This window comes from Syngnathus leptorhynchus, chromosome 15 (assembly GCF_054491065.1).
Source record: "Syngnathus leptorhynchus isolate UIUO chromosome 15, UIUO_Slep, whole genome shotgun sequence".
In the NCBI taxonomy this organism is placed as follows: Eukaryota; Metazoa; Chordata; class Actinopteri; order Syngnathiformes; family Syngnathidae; genus Syngnathus; species Syngnathus leptorhynchus.
In genome coordinates this window covers 5,811,529-5,831,677 of record NC_141209.1, presented here as the reverse complement: position 1 = coordinate 5,831,677, position 20,149 = coordinate 5,811,529, and the positions used below count along the sequence as shown (strand labels likewise).

Here is a 20,149-nt window from a genome sequence, read left to right as displayed (position 1 = left end):
TTCCAACTGCTGAACAAGAAATTTCCCTGGAAATGTCACTGGATTTAAAAATAATAATAATAATAATACAACAAACGATCATCATGTTCCTAATTTTACAGCAACCAATGAAAATGCACATACACGTATGTGCAATATGTATGGTACACACTTCATTGCTTTTTTAAAATATGTATCCTGATGTCGATGATATTTGCTGACACTTGCACCTTTTTGCCTGGCTTTATTTTAGAAGTCTTACACAGTTTGAAATGTTCACTTTCTGTTCTGATGTGCGTTGTATCCATGCAATGCGTGAAGAGAGCACGTAAGCATTTTGGATCCCTCCTCCCTGGTGCTGTGCCGGCCCCTCTGTCACTTTAAGTCCTCCCCCTCGGAGCCAGCCAACAGCAGCTGTTCCATATTCATCAAGCCCTTGAGTCTTAAAGAGCCCTATCCCGCCTGTGGAAAGAGTCATTCCTCTCGCTGGCGCTCTCCTGCGCTCTCCATCTCAGTCCTTATCCCGCCACTGCCTGCGCTTCTCTCTCTCTCTCTCTCTCTCTCTCTCTCCCTCTCTCTCTCTCTCTGACTCTCTTTGCCTCTCTTTGCCCTACACACACACATGCGCTCTCCTACAATCAGAGACGCAGTCTTCTTGCCACACATCTCGACATAACAACATACACAACACACATGTCCCCTTCCACATGCGTGCAGCCAGTCAGTCCATCAGAGTCCAACATACCTGCGCAGGCTGGGGGAAGCGCTGCCGGAGGGGCTTTTCGTCTCTGAGGGTGCTCGGCTGTCATTTGGGGCAAGAAGCGGCTCTCAATTGTTTCCTCTTTCCTCTTCCTCTCATTCCTGGAATGCTAAAACTGGACTGATGGACATTTCAGAACTTTGTCTCCCAGACCCTCTCATCTATCATAACCAGTAGGTGCACTCTTTTTCTTCCTTCCCTCTCCTTCACTTTTTCATTTTAACTCCAGCCTGTGAGCTTTATTGCGCTTCAGTTGTTTCACTTTGCCTGCACTTTTGGGTCAATCCCACTTTTTTCTTTTAACACATTAACTTTTCCTGTTCATATATCTTCTTGTTATGATCATGCAGGATGTTTAAGGGACTTTGTATTAAGCAACAGGGCAAGAGAAACTGAATGTGTGTGTAGCACATCATTTTTTTATGACAGGCTTGACTTGTTAAATTCTCACCATCATAGTGTTTTAATTTCTTCAGCCGATGAGTGTGACTCTATGTATATAAATAAATGCAAGAACAATACTTTTGTGTTTTGAGATGAAAGTAAATATATGTACAGTAACAATGGAGAAGATAAATTGCACAGTAAAGGCCAGGACAAAGTAAACGAAAAGACCGAAACGGTGGCTGCCTCCTCTGTCCCAGCAGCGGCACGCAAGACAAGCTGCTACCTCTGCTCAATACTCTGATCCACCTCATTTGACATCGATGCACATATCTCGTAAATGTAAATTAAATATGTGCAACATTTTTTTCCTCTATGTTCAGTACTTAAGGCAAAATTAAATGTAAGTCAAAACAAACAAGACTAAAGAAAAACAATCATTTAATTTACAATAAAGAAAATCTAGTCATGCATTTAAAAACTTTGAAATGATAAAAAAAAAACATAATTTACAGTTTAGTAAAACAACCTGTAAAAAAATTAAGGTACCCTTATTTGAATTGTACCAATTTCTCTGCTAATTCAAATGGAAAAAGTTTGAAGCCAATGTCAATTGTTTCTTTATTCAGTCTATTATTTAGTTTATACATATAGGGTGGAAACATCTTTAAATTAAATAAAAGGGAAATTTAAAAGCTGTGGACTTCTCTTTCCATATATGGTTTACTTTGCTTTAATAACTGCAACTTCTGTAACTTGGGCCAATATTGCAATTGTGCGCAATTATCTTTGTGCCTTTAATGGATGTTCATTTTTCTTGTATTCTACAAACTGTTGAATTATTTATTAAATCTGTGTGTGTGAAACATACCAGATATAATAACTTAAGGCTTAAAAATAACTTTCACAAAACAAAAACAAAAGTGATATTATTTCAAAGCAGCTTTTCAGATTACATATTTTGTCTGAATAACTGTGCTCGTTGATTTAGTGAATTTTGTGCATCTCATTAATTGTATGTAAATTTGGAGGAAGAAAATTTGAGATATTTGCAAAAGAAATATTTTCCCAACTTGCAAGAAGACTGCATTTTAAATGTTTAATGGACAGTTAAAAAAAAAAATCGTTCAACTCAACTTTCTTTCAGATATTTCAAATCAGAACAAAATGTGGCAACTAAATGTGAGCATATTTGTGCAGTTCTTTTAAAAAATATATATATATTTCAATATGAATGATTCTTTTTTTTACTTACATTTTCATTGTGTCACATGGTATGTACTCTCTAAAGCTAAATAAAGAACAAGCATACTGTACTGTAGAAATATTGGGAAACTTGTCCTGAAAAATTTATAATTGGATCCACCCACACAGATACAAAGCCAAAAGAGAGAGTGAAAAAATTGTCCCCTTGTAAATATTAAAATGTCAATAATTTTTCCCCCGTTTTTTTTTTTTTTTTCCGGAAGTCCCAATTTCTTTTTAAGTTATGAAGCAGCCCTCTTCTGTTTTATGTTCATTGGCGTTTAAAACACACACACTTTAGGCTGAACGGGACTTCGATGGTCAGATGAGAGGATTAGTCGCATGGATTCGGTGTCTTTAACACGGTACCATTATAAAAATCACTATAGCATGGCTCTATAGATAGACGTGTGCAGCTCGCCAGTGCCCAAACTGTCAGCAGACAGCAGAATTTTATTTCAGAATAATAGCAACAGAATTTATTTTAAATTATGGTCTACATATTTATTTGTTCTACACCAGACCATTTTTATTTTTCCTGAATTTGCCACTGAGTCAAATATTTCCTTTATGCTAATAGTTGAACGTTGCTGGTGGTTCTTTCAGCCAGTCAGCATGTGACTTCTCTGTGGTCTTAAATGTTCCATCAACACTCTGGCTTTCCTCTAGCTCAACATCACCACTGCTTCAAACCATTAACGGTGCTCTCCAACACAGCCCCCTCATGAAATAAAACTTTTTCCATGTATTTTTTTAGAGAAACAGAAAGAAGTTAGCGCACGTTGATGGATTAGATTTAAATTTATTTGACATTATTCCCAGCTTGTGCAGCATTGGAGACTGCAAACACCCATGCGGGAGTCCATCCGATAGATTGTTATTAGGTTTCAGAAAACAAGGCGAGGGAATTACATTAGTGTATCTTAAGTTAAAAGCTCTTTGCTCTTTGACCAAGTGTTTCATTGTTGTTGGGCTAATCAGATTTCTGCTGTCTTCATGGAGATGCTATCGCAGGGGTAGAGGCAATGGTAGGCAACCAAAGCGACCGCGTACAGACACTATCCAGATGGGATCAGTTTACGATAATTTGGTTTGAGAATACATTACAAGGAGAGGTTCCCGACTGCGAATGGCCACCCCGCTAGGAGACGAGTCTCTGAAGCTGCCGCCTCTGCCGACCGGCCAGCCTTCTCCCACGCCGCCAGCGTTTAGGAGGCATTGCGGCGTCTATGATGTCTATAAATTCAGTTTGTCACCCCATTCTAAATACTTCTTCCTTGTACCAACAGGGCTTTGTTGTCCAATTCATTAGAGAGATTCCTGAGTCCACTGGCCACGCTGGAGCCTTCTCATTTCTGGTATCTAGTATCATTACTTTCAACTGTAAATGTGTCACTCAGATTGAGGTGAAGGGGAGGGGGGGGGGAGTGAGTCCCCAGGACAAATGGGGATGTAGAGTATATTACTCGGTCTCTCTTTTTATGTCAGCACAAAACAATATTTACACAGAAAAGACACGTTCTATTAGATTGGTTCAAATAATTTTTTTCAAAAGTTCCAGACTCAATGATTCGTTATCACGCTGCCATAGTATTTGCCTATGTACCAAAACTACCGAGCATCATCGCACGTGGCCCTACTGATTCCTCTTCCACGGTAACATCGGAGACCTCCGCCGCAGTGCGAGAATCAGTTTAAAAATAACCAAGTCCATTAGTCTAGAAGGATAATGCTAACCTACGTGGGCTCTTATGCCCTTGTGGCAGCCGAGTGCTATCACTGACAGCGTGTCAGCACTTCTTCCTGTTGCTCCAACGGTGAAGGACTCCGCTTCATTTACAGACACATTTTTGCATGCACAAACACACACATTATCCATATGAGTAGAACAACGCAAGAAAAAAATGTGGATGTTAAAATGTGGAAAAGTTAGAAAAACGGTTTGAAAATTCATAAAGTTGCTTTTCACTCGGTAAAAAATGTCTACTCGGTCCCACTTGGTTGGAAAAGTGATGTAAGGGGATAACTATATGGGTGTTTATCAGTGAAGGCTATTGGTATCGAGCGGCCCGTTGTTTGAAGGTTATGTTTCTGAGCAGTAATTGAAATGCAAAATAACATTAGGATCGATGGTTAGCTTTGTTTATTTATGAAATCAATATTGAAACCGTCCGTCACAGCAGCCGCTCCCATTCCTCCTGACAGCTTTGCCAAGTCTTTTTCTGTGTAAGCCGGACCAAACTCGCACCCGTTACAACTTTGACACAAAGCGCTTTTTTATGGGTTTTTTTGGAAAATTGTGAGCGAATGATAGGATTGTGTATGCGCTCAGGCAGACTTTGATAGTGTGGAGAAAAAAAGAGTTGAACAAAAACGGCGGCAATAAAGTGGAATATTTAGGCTTCGGCGTGTCTCATGCCTGTTTTAATTTTTTGTTTTTTTTTTGTTTTATAAATTTGTGGTTTCCGGCCCATTTGTATGCCAGATAGGCTTGAGTTAAAACATCTCCTTAGGATAGCTGCAACAGTGCAATCAAGTGCAATCAAATTGTAACATTGGTTGTTGAACCTGCCCCTCGGAGGCAACCCCCCCCCCCCCCCCCCCCCACACACACACACACACACTATACCCTTTGCCATGAGCGGACACCAGACATGGAGCAACACTGAAATGTATGTTTAGATTGCCCCCTGAAGGAGACACATTAATTCATGAACTATCCCCAAAGTTTAATTATTTCTGAATGGTGTTGTGGCGGACCCGATCATATAAATCAGTAAGGCCCACCCGCCTTTTTATTACCAGCACTATTTATGGGAAATATGCGGCAGCTGGTAGAGATGAGCTTGTAAAAAGCTAGAGGCCATCGCTATGACGATGTCTGCCACAAACATCGTCAAAGCATCAATTAATTTACAGTCATTTGAATAATTTGAAGTCTGACTTGATGCTAGTGTCATTTCCAGACGGATACGCTAATGACTATACTAACAATGCCCTGTATAAATATGGACAAATTCCTGGACTTGTAATATGTTTGCATATATGAGGCCTTTTTGTGTTCAGTTTCACCTTTGATTAGAATTTTAGTTTATGGTGGAGGCAGGACAGGCTCTTTGTTTCAAGCAGGTAGAGTTGACTCCTAAACAAGAACAGCCTATCAGAGGAAGATTAATGAAGCAATTTCATGCATGGCGCTATGCCTCTCTGTCCCCCTGTATGCACGCTCGCTGTCTTAAACCTGCGAGCTACAATGGACAGAAATAGCCTTAAACCTTTTATAATAATATTTCTGTTTGCACCCATGCTAACATATTCAAGTGAAACTGGATAATTTCTCTTGTCATAAGAATATATGTGCGAGTGAGCCGATATCTCGTTAAAAAAAAAAAGCACGTTTAACACACAAAATATTTGACTGTCAAAACGTTTTCCCGCAGCACTACTAGTCAAAAAGTCGAATGATAATTACTTTTTATATTTCATGTTGTTAAATTATACCATGACAATGTCACAGAACAGATGTAATGGGAACTAATCTTTTCAAATGAAAAGACACAATTAGACATTTAATCCCAAATGTACTGCATTGAGGGCTAGACTTATCATAGGCTTCTTTTTTTTCCCATACAGCATGATGAGTTGTTCAATTCTGTGGGGATATCCCCCACTGGGTTCTGAAGAAGATTGTACTTTTTTGCTCTATAAAAATTGAAGTTTAGTCAGACACCAGCCCCCACCCCTACAATATCACCATCACAAGTCATTTGCTTCCATCAACTTCCTGAACTCAGCTTCTTATAAGAACTAGATCTGCCCTGTGCGGCCCAGACGGTTTACGTCAGACGAAAATCAGAGCCTATATGCCAGCAGGATCTCCGCAACAGGAAGGAGAAGGAGGAGGGGGTAGGTGGGAATCAATAGATGTGATCTACAGTACTTCTTGGTCTGGGCTATCATATGGTGCCGCCGGAGCGTGGGGCTCATGGTGTCATAGTGGAGTGAGCTCATTGCTTTATAAAGATGATAGCAGCATTGCCGTGGAGCAGCTAAATATAATCCTGGGTTGGAGACTGAGAGACTTAATTGTTGAGGCTGCGGAGAGCATGTTCCCCACGATGGGAACCAGGCACTAGCCGCCAGCCTATGGACTATTGATTGGGGTCCCTCAATCTCCTTTGGTACCACAAACACTCTAGTCATTCCTATAGTACTTAATTTTCCTCAATGGTTTTCCTCAATGGTTTTTAGTCATTGATAAGGGAGGACCCCCCCCCACACACACACACACACACACACACACACTTATGTCAGAGCAAAACCAAGGATTGAGTCTGCAAAATTAGGGGCCTCATCTCTATAGCTCCAAAGGGGTCCCCGAGGAGTGCAACCACAGCAGACCACTTTACTCCACTGCAATTGCATCTTTCATATTTTGTCTGCAGCAAAAACACACATTTAAATCAACGAGTGCTAAAGGCAATTCAACAGTGGTGGAAAGCACTTGCCATGATGGTCATTAATATGGGACCAGTTAGACAAAAAGAATAGTGGAAAATTATTTTCTATTTAAATCCCTAGGGCTGCTCCAAGACCTTCTGAGGCCCTGGTGCTTATCCTTGTCTATTTACCTCCATGTGAACTTAATCTGACTTTTTCTGGCTGGAAGGTTCTCCCTCAACCTCCTTCAGTCATTGCTTTTCCAATGAGTGTGTTGAAGCGGTAAAAGGTGGTCATAGCCCTTCGAGGAAAGGTCAGGGTGGCGGTTGCCAGAAGGTTTTGACTGTGCTGGAGAGCCTGAGCAAGGCTCAGAGGAGGTATTTCAGAAGCTAATTGAGTTTGTCCTACCTGCGCCTGACTCCGGGACCGGTGGCTTATCAGACCACATCGCCTGGGGCCTTCTAGTCAGATCTGCCCCTACTGGGGCATCTGATATCACCATCACCCTGCCTGCACATGTCAACCCCCCACCTCCACTGCCCATCCGCACTCAGTTTGAGCTAGTAACCTCATCACACCTTGTGATGAGGTTAGTAAATGGACTTAAATTGTGTTTTTGGCATCAGGTGGCATTGATGGCTAAAAAAAAAAAAAAAAAAAAAAAATTGAAGCATTTCACTCATTGTGTGAACTGAGCCTGTGGCGTTGCTTTGTGTGTTTTATATGTGTCATAGGCTACAGTAGAGAATCTCACTCTCCTCCTACAAGGTCTTCGCAGGAATTCTTACAAATTGGCTCAATTAGATCACGGCTGTTCTCGAGACAGTCGTCCGTGTTTTGCTTGCAGGGAAAAGACGTGTTCACTTTCTTTCACAATTTCTCACTTTCTTTCTTGTCCAGGAACGGAGTATGTGAGAAGCATTGTCAGTCATTAAAACAGATAATCCACCAGTAGGATGATATTAAGGATATGGAATATTGTTAGGAGGAATCAGATTAAAACCAAACTGAGGAGTGTGTTAGCACAACCATATTCCTCGACTCAGGAGAATGAAGGAAGGGAACAATTGTATATCTAAGAAGAGCTGGGCTCCGTTGGGCAGACAGGCAATAACAGAATGCGAAATGCTTGTACTGAGCTTGCGGAAGGAAGTAAAACAGAATGATAGATTTCACAGCATGAATATGTCTACAGTAATGTGCACCTGCTAATTAGCATATTAAAATATGAACCCTGCCTATTGTGACTGTCAAAATATTTAGTGTTCATAATTCACGGCACAATGGTATTTATTCATAGATTTTAATGAATAGGCTCCCCATTTGAGATCACGAATATTTATAGATTTTTTTCCCCATACTGTTTGATTAATATCACAGGTTCAAGTGGTTAGTATTCCCTCAGCATCATTAATCAATATATGCAGACTTGTTAAAAACATACGCATAGGAGTGGTATAATGTGTCATCGTAGAATGAGTTAAGGGAATTCCAGCCAGTACATTTATAATAAATGGCCACATTGAGCTGGAGGCGAAACAGTTAAAACACTTATGCAATTATGCTAAGTGTCACCCTCAAGATGGCCTTTGAACCGGGGTTAGGCTTACTCTGAATTTGTGAAATAGAAGCTAAATGGAGCCATCTTGCGTGGCTGCGTTTTAATATATAGCCTTTAATAAGCCAAGTGCAGGTGCCCTATTGTACAGGTGCACATATCCATCTGAAACAGAGAACATAAAGCAGATGAACAGAGCCGTGCATTCATTTACGCAGATGCAATCTGCATTCATTATCAAGAGCGGCAAGTTCTATTTTAGAAAGGCGTGAAATTGATTCACCTTTCAATTTAGGGCTGCAAGGACGCTTAAAAATGGATTTTGTTTTTAAGCAGAAAATATGACGAACACCTATTGGTCTTAAAAAGTATTTGCTTGTGCTTTAAATCAAAGCTAAAAAAGTTTTTGTTTTTTTTCACATCGATATGATGAGAAAAGATGAGCTGGGCTTACCTCTCAAGGTGAATAGTTTTAACATGGCGCATTTTTTATTATTTATTTTCCCACTTAACCTTTTTTTGAATTTCCAGAAGTGGTAGGCACCTGGAGCTCCGATGAATATACATGACAGCAGGGAGAGAAAACCGGGAATGAGATTTAATTTGACACAGTGACCCCCATCTCCACGGGCCCAGGAAGCCAGGGTGAGAAAATAAGGTTGACCCAATGACCCTTGGGCCTGAACCTCTCTGTCACCCACCCTCGCAATTAAATCATCCTCAGAGAGCGAAAGGCGGTTTGGCCAACTGAACGGAGACATAGCCAAGGCCTCAGCAAGAAGCCCTCGTAGACTGACAGCTAACTTCCGAGCAAGGCAGGTTGAGTCCAGCGGTGCTAATGCTATTCCGGTATGTCAAATATGTAAACATTCTTTGGCAATTTGCTGATGGAGTAATGTGCCGAGGCCCGAATTTGACTGCTCTTCGCGTATAGCCCATTGGTCAAATTTGCATAAACCATGTAACACTCAATTTTGTTAATGTAGGAAAGTGAAGGCGACCTTTTACCCCCACCCTGGTTCCTAATGCAAAGAGGTGTGTATGTTTTCAAATGTGTGACCTTGCCATCACCTTAATAAGTCAAAATTTTTCAAAGTTATTTTAATTATATATTTTGCTAAGAGTTGAGCAAAGTTGTTGCATGAAGCCTGTTGTTACTGTGAGCAAGGAATATTTTATAGCGCTTTTTATAAATCCAAAATGTTACACTCACCCTACACACGCGACATCATGGACTGCGTGTACTCCAAAAAATACAGTTATTCGACCGACAGCAGTCAATAAGTTGTCATCGTGTTTCTTTTTGGTTCACCGCTGACTCAAGGAGACAATCCAAGGTCCACTTTGCTTTCTGCTCTGCGAAGCGTGTGTGTAGAGCAGTGGATTTCAAAGTGTGGTGTGCGGGCCTTTCTCTGGTCATATGCAAAATAATCATTGAATATGGTTGCAAGCCTGTAGTTGCATTGAGATGGTTGTATTTGAATTCTGTAATGTCCGATGGTCTATGAGTTCCGATGGTCTACAAATATGACTGCCGGAAGTGTCTGTAAAAAATATCTATAATTTTTCTTCTTCTGTCTCATTATTTGCCCTGTTCTTTCTTTTTTTAACTTTTTAATTTTGTGGTACCCTGTGGTCTTACTTTTTTCCTCCCATTTCACATGACCAAGCTTTTGACAGAGGGACGAAGTGATGAACTCTGATCATCAAGAAAATACTTTTGGTCCGTCATTGTCTGTATTTCTTGGGGACCCTTATTTTAGAGTATAATGTAGGTATTGTAATATCTTGTGACATTGTGACACTCGCTATATTTTGGTCATTCTGCTTCATAATACTATTCTATAAAAACACATAATAGATTGTCTCTCCTCCTACCCCCCCCCCCCTCCCCCTCCCCCCTATTTCTCAGGCTGCTGAATAGAATGGCCGCTGATGATCGGCACCTACCCTCCAGCTGCGGGTCCTACATTAAAACTGAGCCATCCAGTCCGTCCTCGGTCATTGACACAGTCAGCCACCATAGTCCCAGCGGCAACTCTGATGCTAGCGGTGGCTATGTCAACACCATGAACAGCCACTCCAACGGCCTGGACTCTCCACCTATGTTCACTCCCGGCGGGCTCGGAGCCGGCACCTGCCGCAAGCGCTATGACGACTGCTCCAGCACCATCATGGAGGATTCATCCATAAAGTGCGAATACATGTTGAACTCCCTCCCCAAGAGGCTGTGCCTGGTCTGTGGAGATATAGCTTCGGGGTATCACTATGGTGTGGCCTCTTGTGAGGCCTGCAAAGCCTTTTTTAAAAGGACAATACAAGGTATTTTCCTCCTCGTCTTCATCCGACAATACCTCGAACACACTGAATAGATTTTTTTTCCCCACACCAGAAACACATCTCCAACGCATCTCTGATATTACAACACTGACGTATATTCAATCTCAAAGATTCATAGTGTACACTGTTCAAATACACAAATCATCTGTCCGACTCTTCCAACCGCATCCTCCCAATGTTTTCTTTAGGAAAGCTTCGAAGCCTTACCTCGCTTTGTTTACTCCCCTTTAATTGAAAATTAGATTCAAAAGCCCCGCAAGTGTGGCATTTTCACAAATGTTCACAGATGCTAGTCGTAGTTTGCAATTGTTTTGCTTTGCTCGGAAGTTATGGATCTTATGGGTGTAAAGGATAGTCTTGGGAAAACAAAGCTTCAAATTTGCTCTGTGAACCAGTTGTATTTTTATTTTTTTTTACTTCTCTCGATGACACTGTTTAAAGAAAAGGGTTTGAAAAATGCCACGTCGGTGTGTGGTATGTCTAACAGAGAGCCATCTAGACACAACAACTGGTTCATAAATGAAGTGTCATTTTCCCATCACTAATAAAGGGCTCTTGATTACACGGGAAACAAATATTGATCAGCCTGATAAAAATATATGAACAAGCCCATCTACATGTCTAAATCCATTTGTCGTTGAAAACGAAATGAAATAAGTAAAGCCGAAATTGAGGAACATTCATATTTGAGGTAAACGAATGTGACATATGCCACCTAACGCTCCCACCAAATGTTCACCCACATAGAACAGCGTGCATTATGAGTACGCCGCCTGTCTTGATGGGAGCTGTTGGTTTTCGACCTTGCATCCCTATCAGCTTTAGACAGTCTATGTACCTTTTTCAGACAAACAAAAGCATTAGGCCAAATCCGCATGTTTACCATTGCTGCCATCAGCAATCCCGTCTGTTGACAAAAGATGAACATTTTCTCCCAAGTATCACAATGGAACAGAAAAGAGCCATCAGAGAAGAAGATGTCTTAAGTGAAGCACAGGCCCAAACAATTAAGAGGAAGGTACATGGAGAAAGAAATTGAAAGCTCCATACCCCCCCCCCTGACTCCCCCACTTTGCATTGTCGATTTGAAATCCCTCTCTTTCCCTTCTTGGAGGGCTGCCTGTAATGGAGCTAATCTGCCGTCGTTTGTCCGAGCCACAGGAGTTTTGTCAATAACAATCAGCGTTTGGAAAGTGTAATTAAGGCCGAGGCTTTTCATTAGGAAGAAGGGAGGGGGCCGTCTCCAGGGACGGGCATGCCAATTAGAAACTCAGGCACGCGTCGCCGGGTAATTTCAGGGAGAGGAGGGGAAGAAAACCCTGGACTTCTTTAGATTGAAGAGGGACTCTGCTTCTCCTTTCACATGAGAGGAGGAGAGGCTTAATGGCATAATAATCAGACAGGGGTCCCGGGCAGAGAATGCTGGGACGGTTTTAGGGGGAGGTGAAAGCGCACCAAAATGATAATAGAAACACATGCCGTTTAGGTGGAGCAACATGGAAACAGTAAATAGCAGGATGTCGAAAGAACGGGGAGGTGAGGTTGATGAGAACTGATTAATTAAAGGAATAACGAGGCAGTCAAGGTTAGAGTGTGAGACATTCTTTGCTAATGAGAAGAAAACAAAGACTCTCTCTTTTCTAGCTCTTTATCACATTGCTCTGTAGCACTTAGGGCAAATAGCATGATAAATTGGTGGTAACATCCTGACGTACTTTTTTTTTTTTTTTTTTAACTCTCCTTGGACTCTGTTCATTTGCTGACTTTCCTATTAAAAAAATCCTTAGAATTTATCTGGTTGGCAAGATGCAAATATAAATTTTGTACTTTATATCGGCACACACACACACACACACACACACACCATTTTAAGATTTAGTTGCATTTTTTTTTCTTTAGTCATTTTAAGTGCCACTGTAAGAGAGATATTTATTGAACAATATTATTGTAGTTTGTCATTAGACATATAGTGGTGTACTACATCATATTGTAAGGTGTTCATTGTTTGTTGACTAATTTACATATTCAATTAATCTAACAAGATTATGTAAATATTGAGTATTTACTTCAATTCTTGTATTGAATCTTGTTAGATTTTAGAGATGTCTGAAATGTGCATAGTTTAAAATTGTTCATGTATTCATTTTAAAATTATTATTATTATTATTTAACTCCTTATTATACCTTTTTAGCCTCGCTGTCACTCTGCCATCCTCCCAAATAAGCCTCTTAAACTCATCTCTTGATAAAGATATATTAGTCAAGGCCAGACCCAAATTTATATCAACCCGAATCCCTATCCATCCATCCATCCATCCATCCATCCATCCATCCATCCATCCCAGAAGTCCCTCTGTTCTGTGGGTTCTTCTAATCACACTCCCCATGGCTGCACTTCACATGCCCCACCAATCAAAAGCATACCTTTTGAACTATGTTTTCTTCCCATTTTGATTCCAAGTGTAAAACTGGTTGAAAACTAACTGAACTCAGTGACCCTCCTTTATCTGAGCTATAATAGACCTTGACAGTAAGTCTGTAAAAGTCAGTTTAGATTTTGATGAGAAATACTTGCCATTTTACTGTAATTTACTTACAAGACCTGACTTCCCCCTCTATGTCCTGGCATGGGTCCTGAAAAGCCATAAAATAGATTGAGAGATACTTATCAAGAGAAGAAAAAGGGAAATCTTTTTCATCTCCCCTCACTCTATTGGTCTCTGAGCAAAGAATTGCTTCAATGCTCCATTTCAATTGGTGAGATTCAAATATTGTTGAATTGCTACTCAGTATGGACATGTGACTCATTTGACTCAATTAATCAACTGGTCTTTTTGAAATATTATTTCGTTCAGATGAGGGAATCTTTCTCCGATTATTTTGACCACCTGCTGTGATCGTGCTGTTGTCGTGAGCAGAATAATACTGACCAATCATCCGCCGCTCACCAAACAAGGCAGCTGAGCACGATTGAACGGCTGCGCATTGTGCAGGATTCGGCAGCTAATTTCTAGCAGTGGCTGAACGTCAGACATAAGTTACGATTTCACAAAAAAAAAATAGTCTGTTGGCTGTTATACAGTAATAGGTAACTATATTTAATTCTTATTTATTCTTCTTTTTTTTTTTTTTTTCTTTTTTTTTCAATTATTATTTTGTATTTTTTATTTCTTTATTTATTTCATGTGCATTGAAAGCAAAGTGAGGAGAGTGTTATTGCCAACAACCTCTCAAACTATCCACTCTTTGTCCCTTTTGACAGAATATCAGATGCACATGATAGAACATGCGCAAGCTGAGGCACAAGTGTGTGAGAGTGCATTGCTTTCTTTTGTTTTCTAAAGAGTGTGATATCAAAGCGCAGTAGCTCTTTTAGTAAACCACCAGTTGAAGTTTGCACTCATGTTCACTCAAACCCTGACAAAAGGAAGGAGTAGTATGAGGGGAAAAAACAAAACCAGAACGCTAAAATGTCCTCAGGGACACGCAGGGTCAATTGGCTGCATTTCCATGATGATGACATGAAATGAATATAAAAATAGATTGTCTTGGCCGCTTTAGCTGCCAAATGAACACAATCGTGCCATTCAAATTTGGTTACTAATCGGGGGACCTTACTGCATCCTCAAGTAATTGTATTTATTTAATTCTAAACAAAATAACCCTGGGTTTTAAATGTTTCAATGCTTCAGTAACAGACAGTATACATAATTAGAATTGACAGATTAGCTGATTAATTATGATAAAAATACACACACACACACACACACACACACACACTCACAAAATTGGATTCTGCACTGGGCAGCACTGATTGCCTCCTCCCGGCATGTGTGAAAATGAAAAGGATGATTATGGTCTGGTTCTGCTATGACAACAGAGAAAACACAGTGAGGAAAGACAATCAGAGCTCATCAGCCGTTTGCCTCACACCTTTATTTACCCGCAATTCCAAAGAGATGAGTAGAATTAGCATAATGATTTCTAACCCCGATATAAAGAGGAATTTCTAATTATTTATAACATCTTGGGACCCTAGACTTGATCTGTCTAATAATGTTAACATAATTGCATAAGTTGTCAAAGGGTGTTGGAGGGCCAGTAGAGGAACGCCAGTGGAATATTACACAGCTTGTGGGTGGCTAATGTGGGAAGTGCTCATTTTTAAATATTCCCTGTGAAAAATAAGAAGGAAAATATGTTATAGTACATATGTTGCATTTTCAACTTATCCGTATTATTTACAAATTATATTATATATTTATTATATCATTTATACATATGTATTGAAGTGAATAAGAGAAATCTCTAATCCCATCCTGTAAAAAAAAAAAAAATCTTGTGAATCTTGTTTATTTGCTACTCTATAACTTCATGGAAAACTTGCTTGACCAATGTCAAAACCTCCGAAAATGAAAGCCCAGCAAAAATGACGTGATTTATAATACACTGAACCCTTTTATTGAAAATCCTTGAATTTAGTAAAATATAGGGAACCAGACAGAGGCAAAGGATGTCCTGCTGTCCATGTTCGAACTGAGTACAACTATTTTCTTTCTTTTTTTTTTTTTTTTTTTTATTATGGAGCAGTGCAACTCTTTTGAAAAGCACCATCCTGAAATCATATGCCAAAATTGAATAATGTATAAGGCATCTTGCCTGTCCAGTATATAAATCATCAACAATAGCAATTGTAGTAAGAACAGGTTTGGCTCTCCAGGAGTATTATGTAAATTGGTCAGGGGCAGCATGTTTTGGTTCATCTAGCCTGCTATTGAAGCAGCGGTAGGCCCCTCCGAGCACGGGGGGGACATGGCCTGCACCTGGGGCCTGCATAGAATTAACAAGACCTATTTAGTGTTGGAGGAGTAAGGACCACTGTGGGTTTATCTACCACTCTGATATGAGCGATTTTCTCCTTTGTGTCCCAGCAGGATTTTCTTTTTTTTTTTTTTTATTGGACTACACCAGACCCAGTTAATATGTATGAAAAAAAAAATACAAAAATATTTAAATGCACTTAAAATAGTATGAAAATGCCTTCATTGAAAATCACTCCATTAATTCATCTTATTTATTCTTTTTCTTAGGCAACATTGAATACAGCTGTCCTGCCACGAATGAGTGCGAGATCACAAAACGGAGACGCAAATCATGTCAGGCTTGTCGCTTCATGAAATGCCTCAAAGTGGGGATGCTGAAAGAAGGTAAGAAGAGTAAGAGCATTTTTTTCTTCTTACACGCATACATACTGTATAAAGACAATTTGTATGATGGGAACATTTTGTAGCCCTAATCACTTGGTGTAGAAATACAAATACAAACCGCCGGGTGGCCGAGACTGCCGCTGCACCCACACAGCAGTAAATAATAGTCAGTTTAGTTATGCACACAAAAAAAAAATGCTGAATTGCATTAGTTCACCATTCGAGTAAAAGAAATGTAACCGTATTCCGCCTGTAAAATGCACTCACACGGCACAGTGTCAGCTGTCCCCGGCATATTGATCCCTTAAATGTTTTGGGAACATCTCAGGTCTCTTCCTGTGGATGCCTCCTGAGAATTCCCTGAGAATTAAACATGTTTTGGATGGAATGGTCCTGCTGGGTTTGTCGCTCTCCCTAATCTCTAGAAACCCCCATGAGACTCCAAATTGAGGCATTCTGTAAGAGCAGGTGATGTGCTCTTTCTGTGTTGCTCTTTTTATTGCTTGGCTGCTCCTTACAAAATATTTATAGACAATCAATATCGAAAATATAATACATAATAGGTAGCTTTAGATTGAATGAGCCAATGTTGTGTTTTTCAATTCTATTGTTGGAGCAACGGTTTAAAAACCGCTCATGAGGTGTTTTTTTTTTTTTTTTCTGGAATGCTCATGAGTAAATAGTTGAAGAAACTCTTTAGAGTAAGATCGTCCCTCATGGTTATTCAGTAGGTTAAATAGTCTGCCAGACAGAGGCCTTAACAGATACAATTCTGCATAAAATGGCCTACTTTTACGTTCTCTGGCAAACTCGCTCTGTATATATTCTGACATTATTCCTCCCATTATTCACCGAAGAGAGGGATTTATAGATGCATATATATCCAAGCGCCACCTGAAGCCAGAGTCGTAACCTATATGGATCTCTGCACAGAAACCGAATCCCCTGGACTGCATGCGGCCAGATAAAGCCTTAGTGCCAGAAAGACAGAGTAATCGCATTACTATCTGATGAAAAATTTATGCCAATATATCATCTAGGAGACTACAAAAATATGTAGTCATGGCTAGAGATGAATGACCCGTGTCAGGTCCGAGTAAAAAGAGTGTAAAACTCAAATATGCAGACCTTGGCTTCGCCCGAGGTTCTCCCGCAAACTTCGATGCACTGGGCACAATCCGAGAATTAGAATAACACATTTAGATCTGTCATCGTACCGTAACGATTATTGTCGCAGATCTGGTTGCGCGGTGAAAAGCATTATATCACTGCCATCTTTAGCAAAGAGATACCACATCAATTTTACATGCTTAAAAGTGTCAGAGAAACGAAATGGAAATAGAGACACACGCTCAGTTGCCTAGTGTAAGTAAGCTCAATGAAGCCTTCAGCTCAACGCCGTAGTCAGGCCCGAGTGTGGAAACGGCTACCACTCATGTGACCGTGGTTGCCACTTACTTTCATTACGGCAGAAAGGTCACATTGTGTGCCAATGGAAAATCACCTAAGTATAACTTTACAAAGATGTCACACTGCCCCATGACTGTCGAGGATGATTCACAAAAAACAATAACAATTAGTGACGTTATATCAAATCAAGTTTGTTCTCACAATTCAAGTAACAATACTCCTATTCGAATGAAATGTTCGGCTTCTCGACGGAAGGTGGTTTTCAGCAATTTGATTTACAGAGACCTGCTCAGAGCCTGTCTTGGGTCGCTGTACTTTGGCTCTCACTGTATAAAAGAGGAAGTGATCAATAGAAGAATCAGATGTCAGAGGCAACAGGTTTTTCCTCTGATCAATGAAAACGGGTCAGAGCTTAGAGCAAGGGAGAAGACACGATACTATTGAGAGATTATATTGACATCGTTCAGTGACAGTTGCTCTTTGCACCAACTTCCTCTCCCTCTTGCTTACTCACACACAAATCCCGATACGAACTCGGTCAGATACAAAAAAATCGTCTTTGATAGTACGACTGGAGATAGTCCCTCCATCTTCCCAATCCCTAAACGTGACCTGTGAGTCAATAAAAATGTTTAAAATACATAAAATAACATGCTTGTCCCTAATTGATATAAATTTGACCTGGATTTATACGTTCAAATGTTTAATGCTCTTGACACAATTGAGTGTACAGTAGTTGAGTAGTTCATCAGCTACATGAATAAAAAATACGAGAGGCAGTAACAATAATTTGGCAAGTTTTAGTTATTAATGCACTGACTTATTAATGCACAATAACTCAATTTTACTGCTGTTGCATTAATGCAATGTGTGTTAAGTACCAGTCGGTAATTTCAGTCAGCGGTAGGGCCAGCGATGTCAGCTCACCCGGGAGCGTCTAGAGAACCTGTAAATGGACTACGTGACAAGGGTGTCAGCGTGGCAGCCCCTCGGGTCTGAATATGTGGACGGGTCAGTGTGCTTCCTTCTCTCATCACCGCGCGTGATTGAATATGTTGCAACACTCGGACGAGCATGCGACGCTGGCATCGGGGGCCTCTTGGAAATAGTGCTGACGGCAGTTTAGCGGGGCGGCTTCCTTGAAAGGCGAGGTTCACCGTGCCTTGCCATGTGGCCTTCTGATTTTCCCAGCGAAAATAGCGTCTGCCTAAGCCCCCCTTGGCATTGCCAACCATCCCAGACATCCTGACACTTTCCCCAGGGAGAGAGACACAGAACAGGTGAGGGACTCTAAATAAGAGCCCCCTATCATGGCCGTCCACGCAAAGTGAGTGAAGACAGGCTCTTTTGTAGGAGTGTGCTTGGAAGGGGATTATTATTGTTTTTGGAGAGAAAGAGGAGCCGCAGGTCAGCTGGCCTCAGCCCCCACCCTAAGGCCCGTGCTAATCCGTGCACAAATGCCAGCCGCCTTGGCCAAAAGCCCTCTCCCCCAGCTCCCCGCTTTGAAGAGATGATACCCGGCGCTCAACCTCTACTAGCCTCGCCGCGCTGTGTGGCGGCCCATAAAAGAGTGAGATGACTTTAGATGAGGTGGCAGTTAAATCTCTTCGCACATTTATAACACACCTACTGTTTACTATGGAGAGAGTCAGACCACTTACAGCTGAGGGCCACCGAGGGGACATGCGAAGCGCACAAAGGCCCCTATAATGTCCTGTTCATAGTGCCTGGCAGTGAGAACGAATGGATCTGCTCTAGCCGCTTTTAATGGCTCCTCTCGTCTCCGAGGCCCCGTCTCTGACCCTCTTGGACAGTAAAATGAGGCGGGATCGTGCCAAGTTTTAATTCCTGTCAGCATCTGTTAATTATGACCAGGGCTGTTCTAATTAAAAGAGGCACCCACCTAACTTCAAATGCCGGCGGCTGACGCGGACACGTGACTCGACCGGTCGAAAGGATCATAGAGAACGGGAGCGCGGCCACCTGGCAGCGGTCGAGTTCATCGGGTGAGCCGCAAGAAACTGTAGAAAGTGGTGACATCACGTTGGACCATGAGAGGAATTTTCCATGGCTGCGGCGATGGCTGTAATAAACAGCGGCGAGCGGCGTGATATTTTTTTAATGATTCCAAGGACATAGTCAGCTGCTTAAATGCTTAAAAGAAAACGGCTTTTTTTTTTCTTGACTTGAGTGACGTTAAAAGAAAACTGTCAGTGAGTGTGCATGTAAAGTGCAGGTGTAGTTGCCATCAGATTATTCCCTGTGTCTTGCTGGGAAGGATGAGTCTCTGCTGGGAATTGGGGGTAATTAGGTTAGTGGGTTGTCAGTGTCAGGAAATTGAAAGACAATCCTAATCAGATTTGTGTTCCTAGGGAATCAAATAATTTATATAAGTGGAAGAAATCTCTATTTTACAGTTTGATGATAATACACTTTACGACCGAGCCCACCTCGCGTGGCAATATAAGATGAGTGCAGAAAATCAAGAATATATTTTGCATAAATTCACCCTTGAATTCCTTTTTGGTAAATGGCACTTTTGTTTGACATCATCTGATGTTCCCATTTCGTACAACCGCCGCGTGACCGCCAATCGGCGTGCATGGGACACATCCAAACTCATCCTCTCCAAGAGCATTTGCTGATGGCCAAATTGTATTAGGCTCATTTGCGGTGGCCACACAATGCCCAGGTTTGACACTGTCCTCCTTGTTATAAAGTGATGAAATCATCAAGGAAGTGCTCTGGCTCGCGGGTGTTGTTCGCTCCGAGGACGTAGCGGGCTGACAAATTAACTCTTCCCCCCCGCCGCACGCATTTCATTGA

General features: G+C 41.1%; 1 protein-coding gene across 7 annotated transcripts in view; it reads left to right on the top strand.

The window, feature by feature from the left end:
• esrrb (estrogen-related receptor beta) overlaps positions 1 to 20,149 on the top strand; it is a 60,731-nt gene that overhangs the window by 24,354 nt on the left and 16,228 nt on the right. For 2 of the 7 annotated variants that reach the window (XM_085931699.1, XM_085931703.1), the window contains 3 exons: positions 3,658 to 3,726; positions 10,279 to 10,688; positions 15,797 to 15,922. In XM_085931699.1, coding sequence (XP_085787825.1) covers positions 3,658 to 3,726; positions 10,279 to 10,688; positions 15,797 to 15,922 — 605 coding nt within the window. Of the gene's footprint in view, positions 1 to 3,657; positions 3,727 to 8,897; positions 9,012 to 9,090; positions 9,216 to 9,272; positions 9,402 to 10,278; positions 10,689 to 15,796; positions 15,923 to 20,149 lie in introns of those variants that run through there. The other 5 variants (XM_085931702.1, XM_085931701.1, XM_085931704.1 and 2 more) reach the window with 4 other exon arrangements.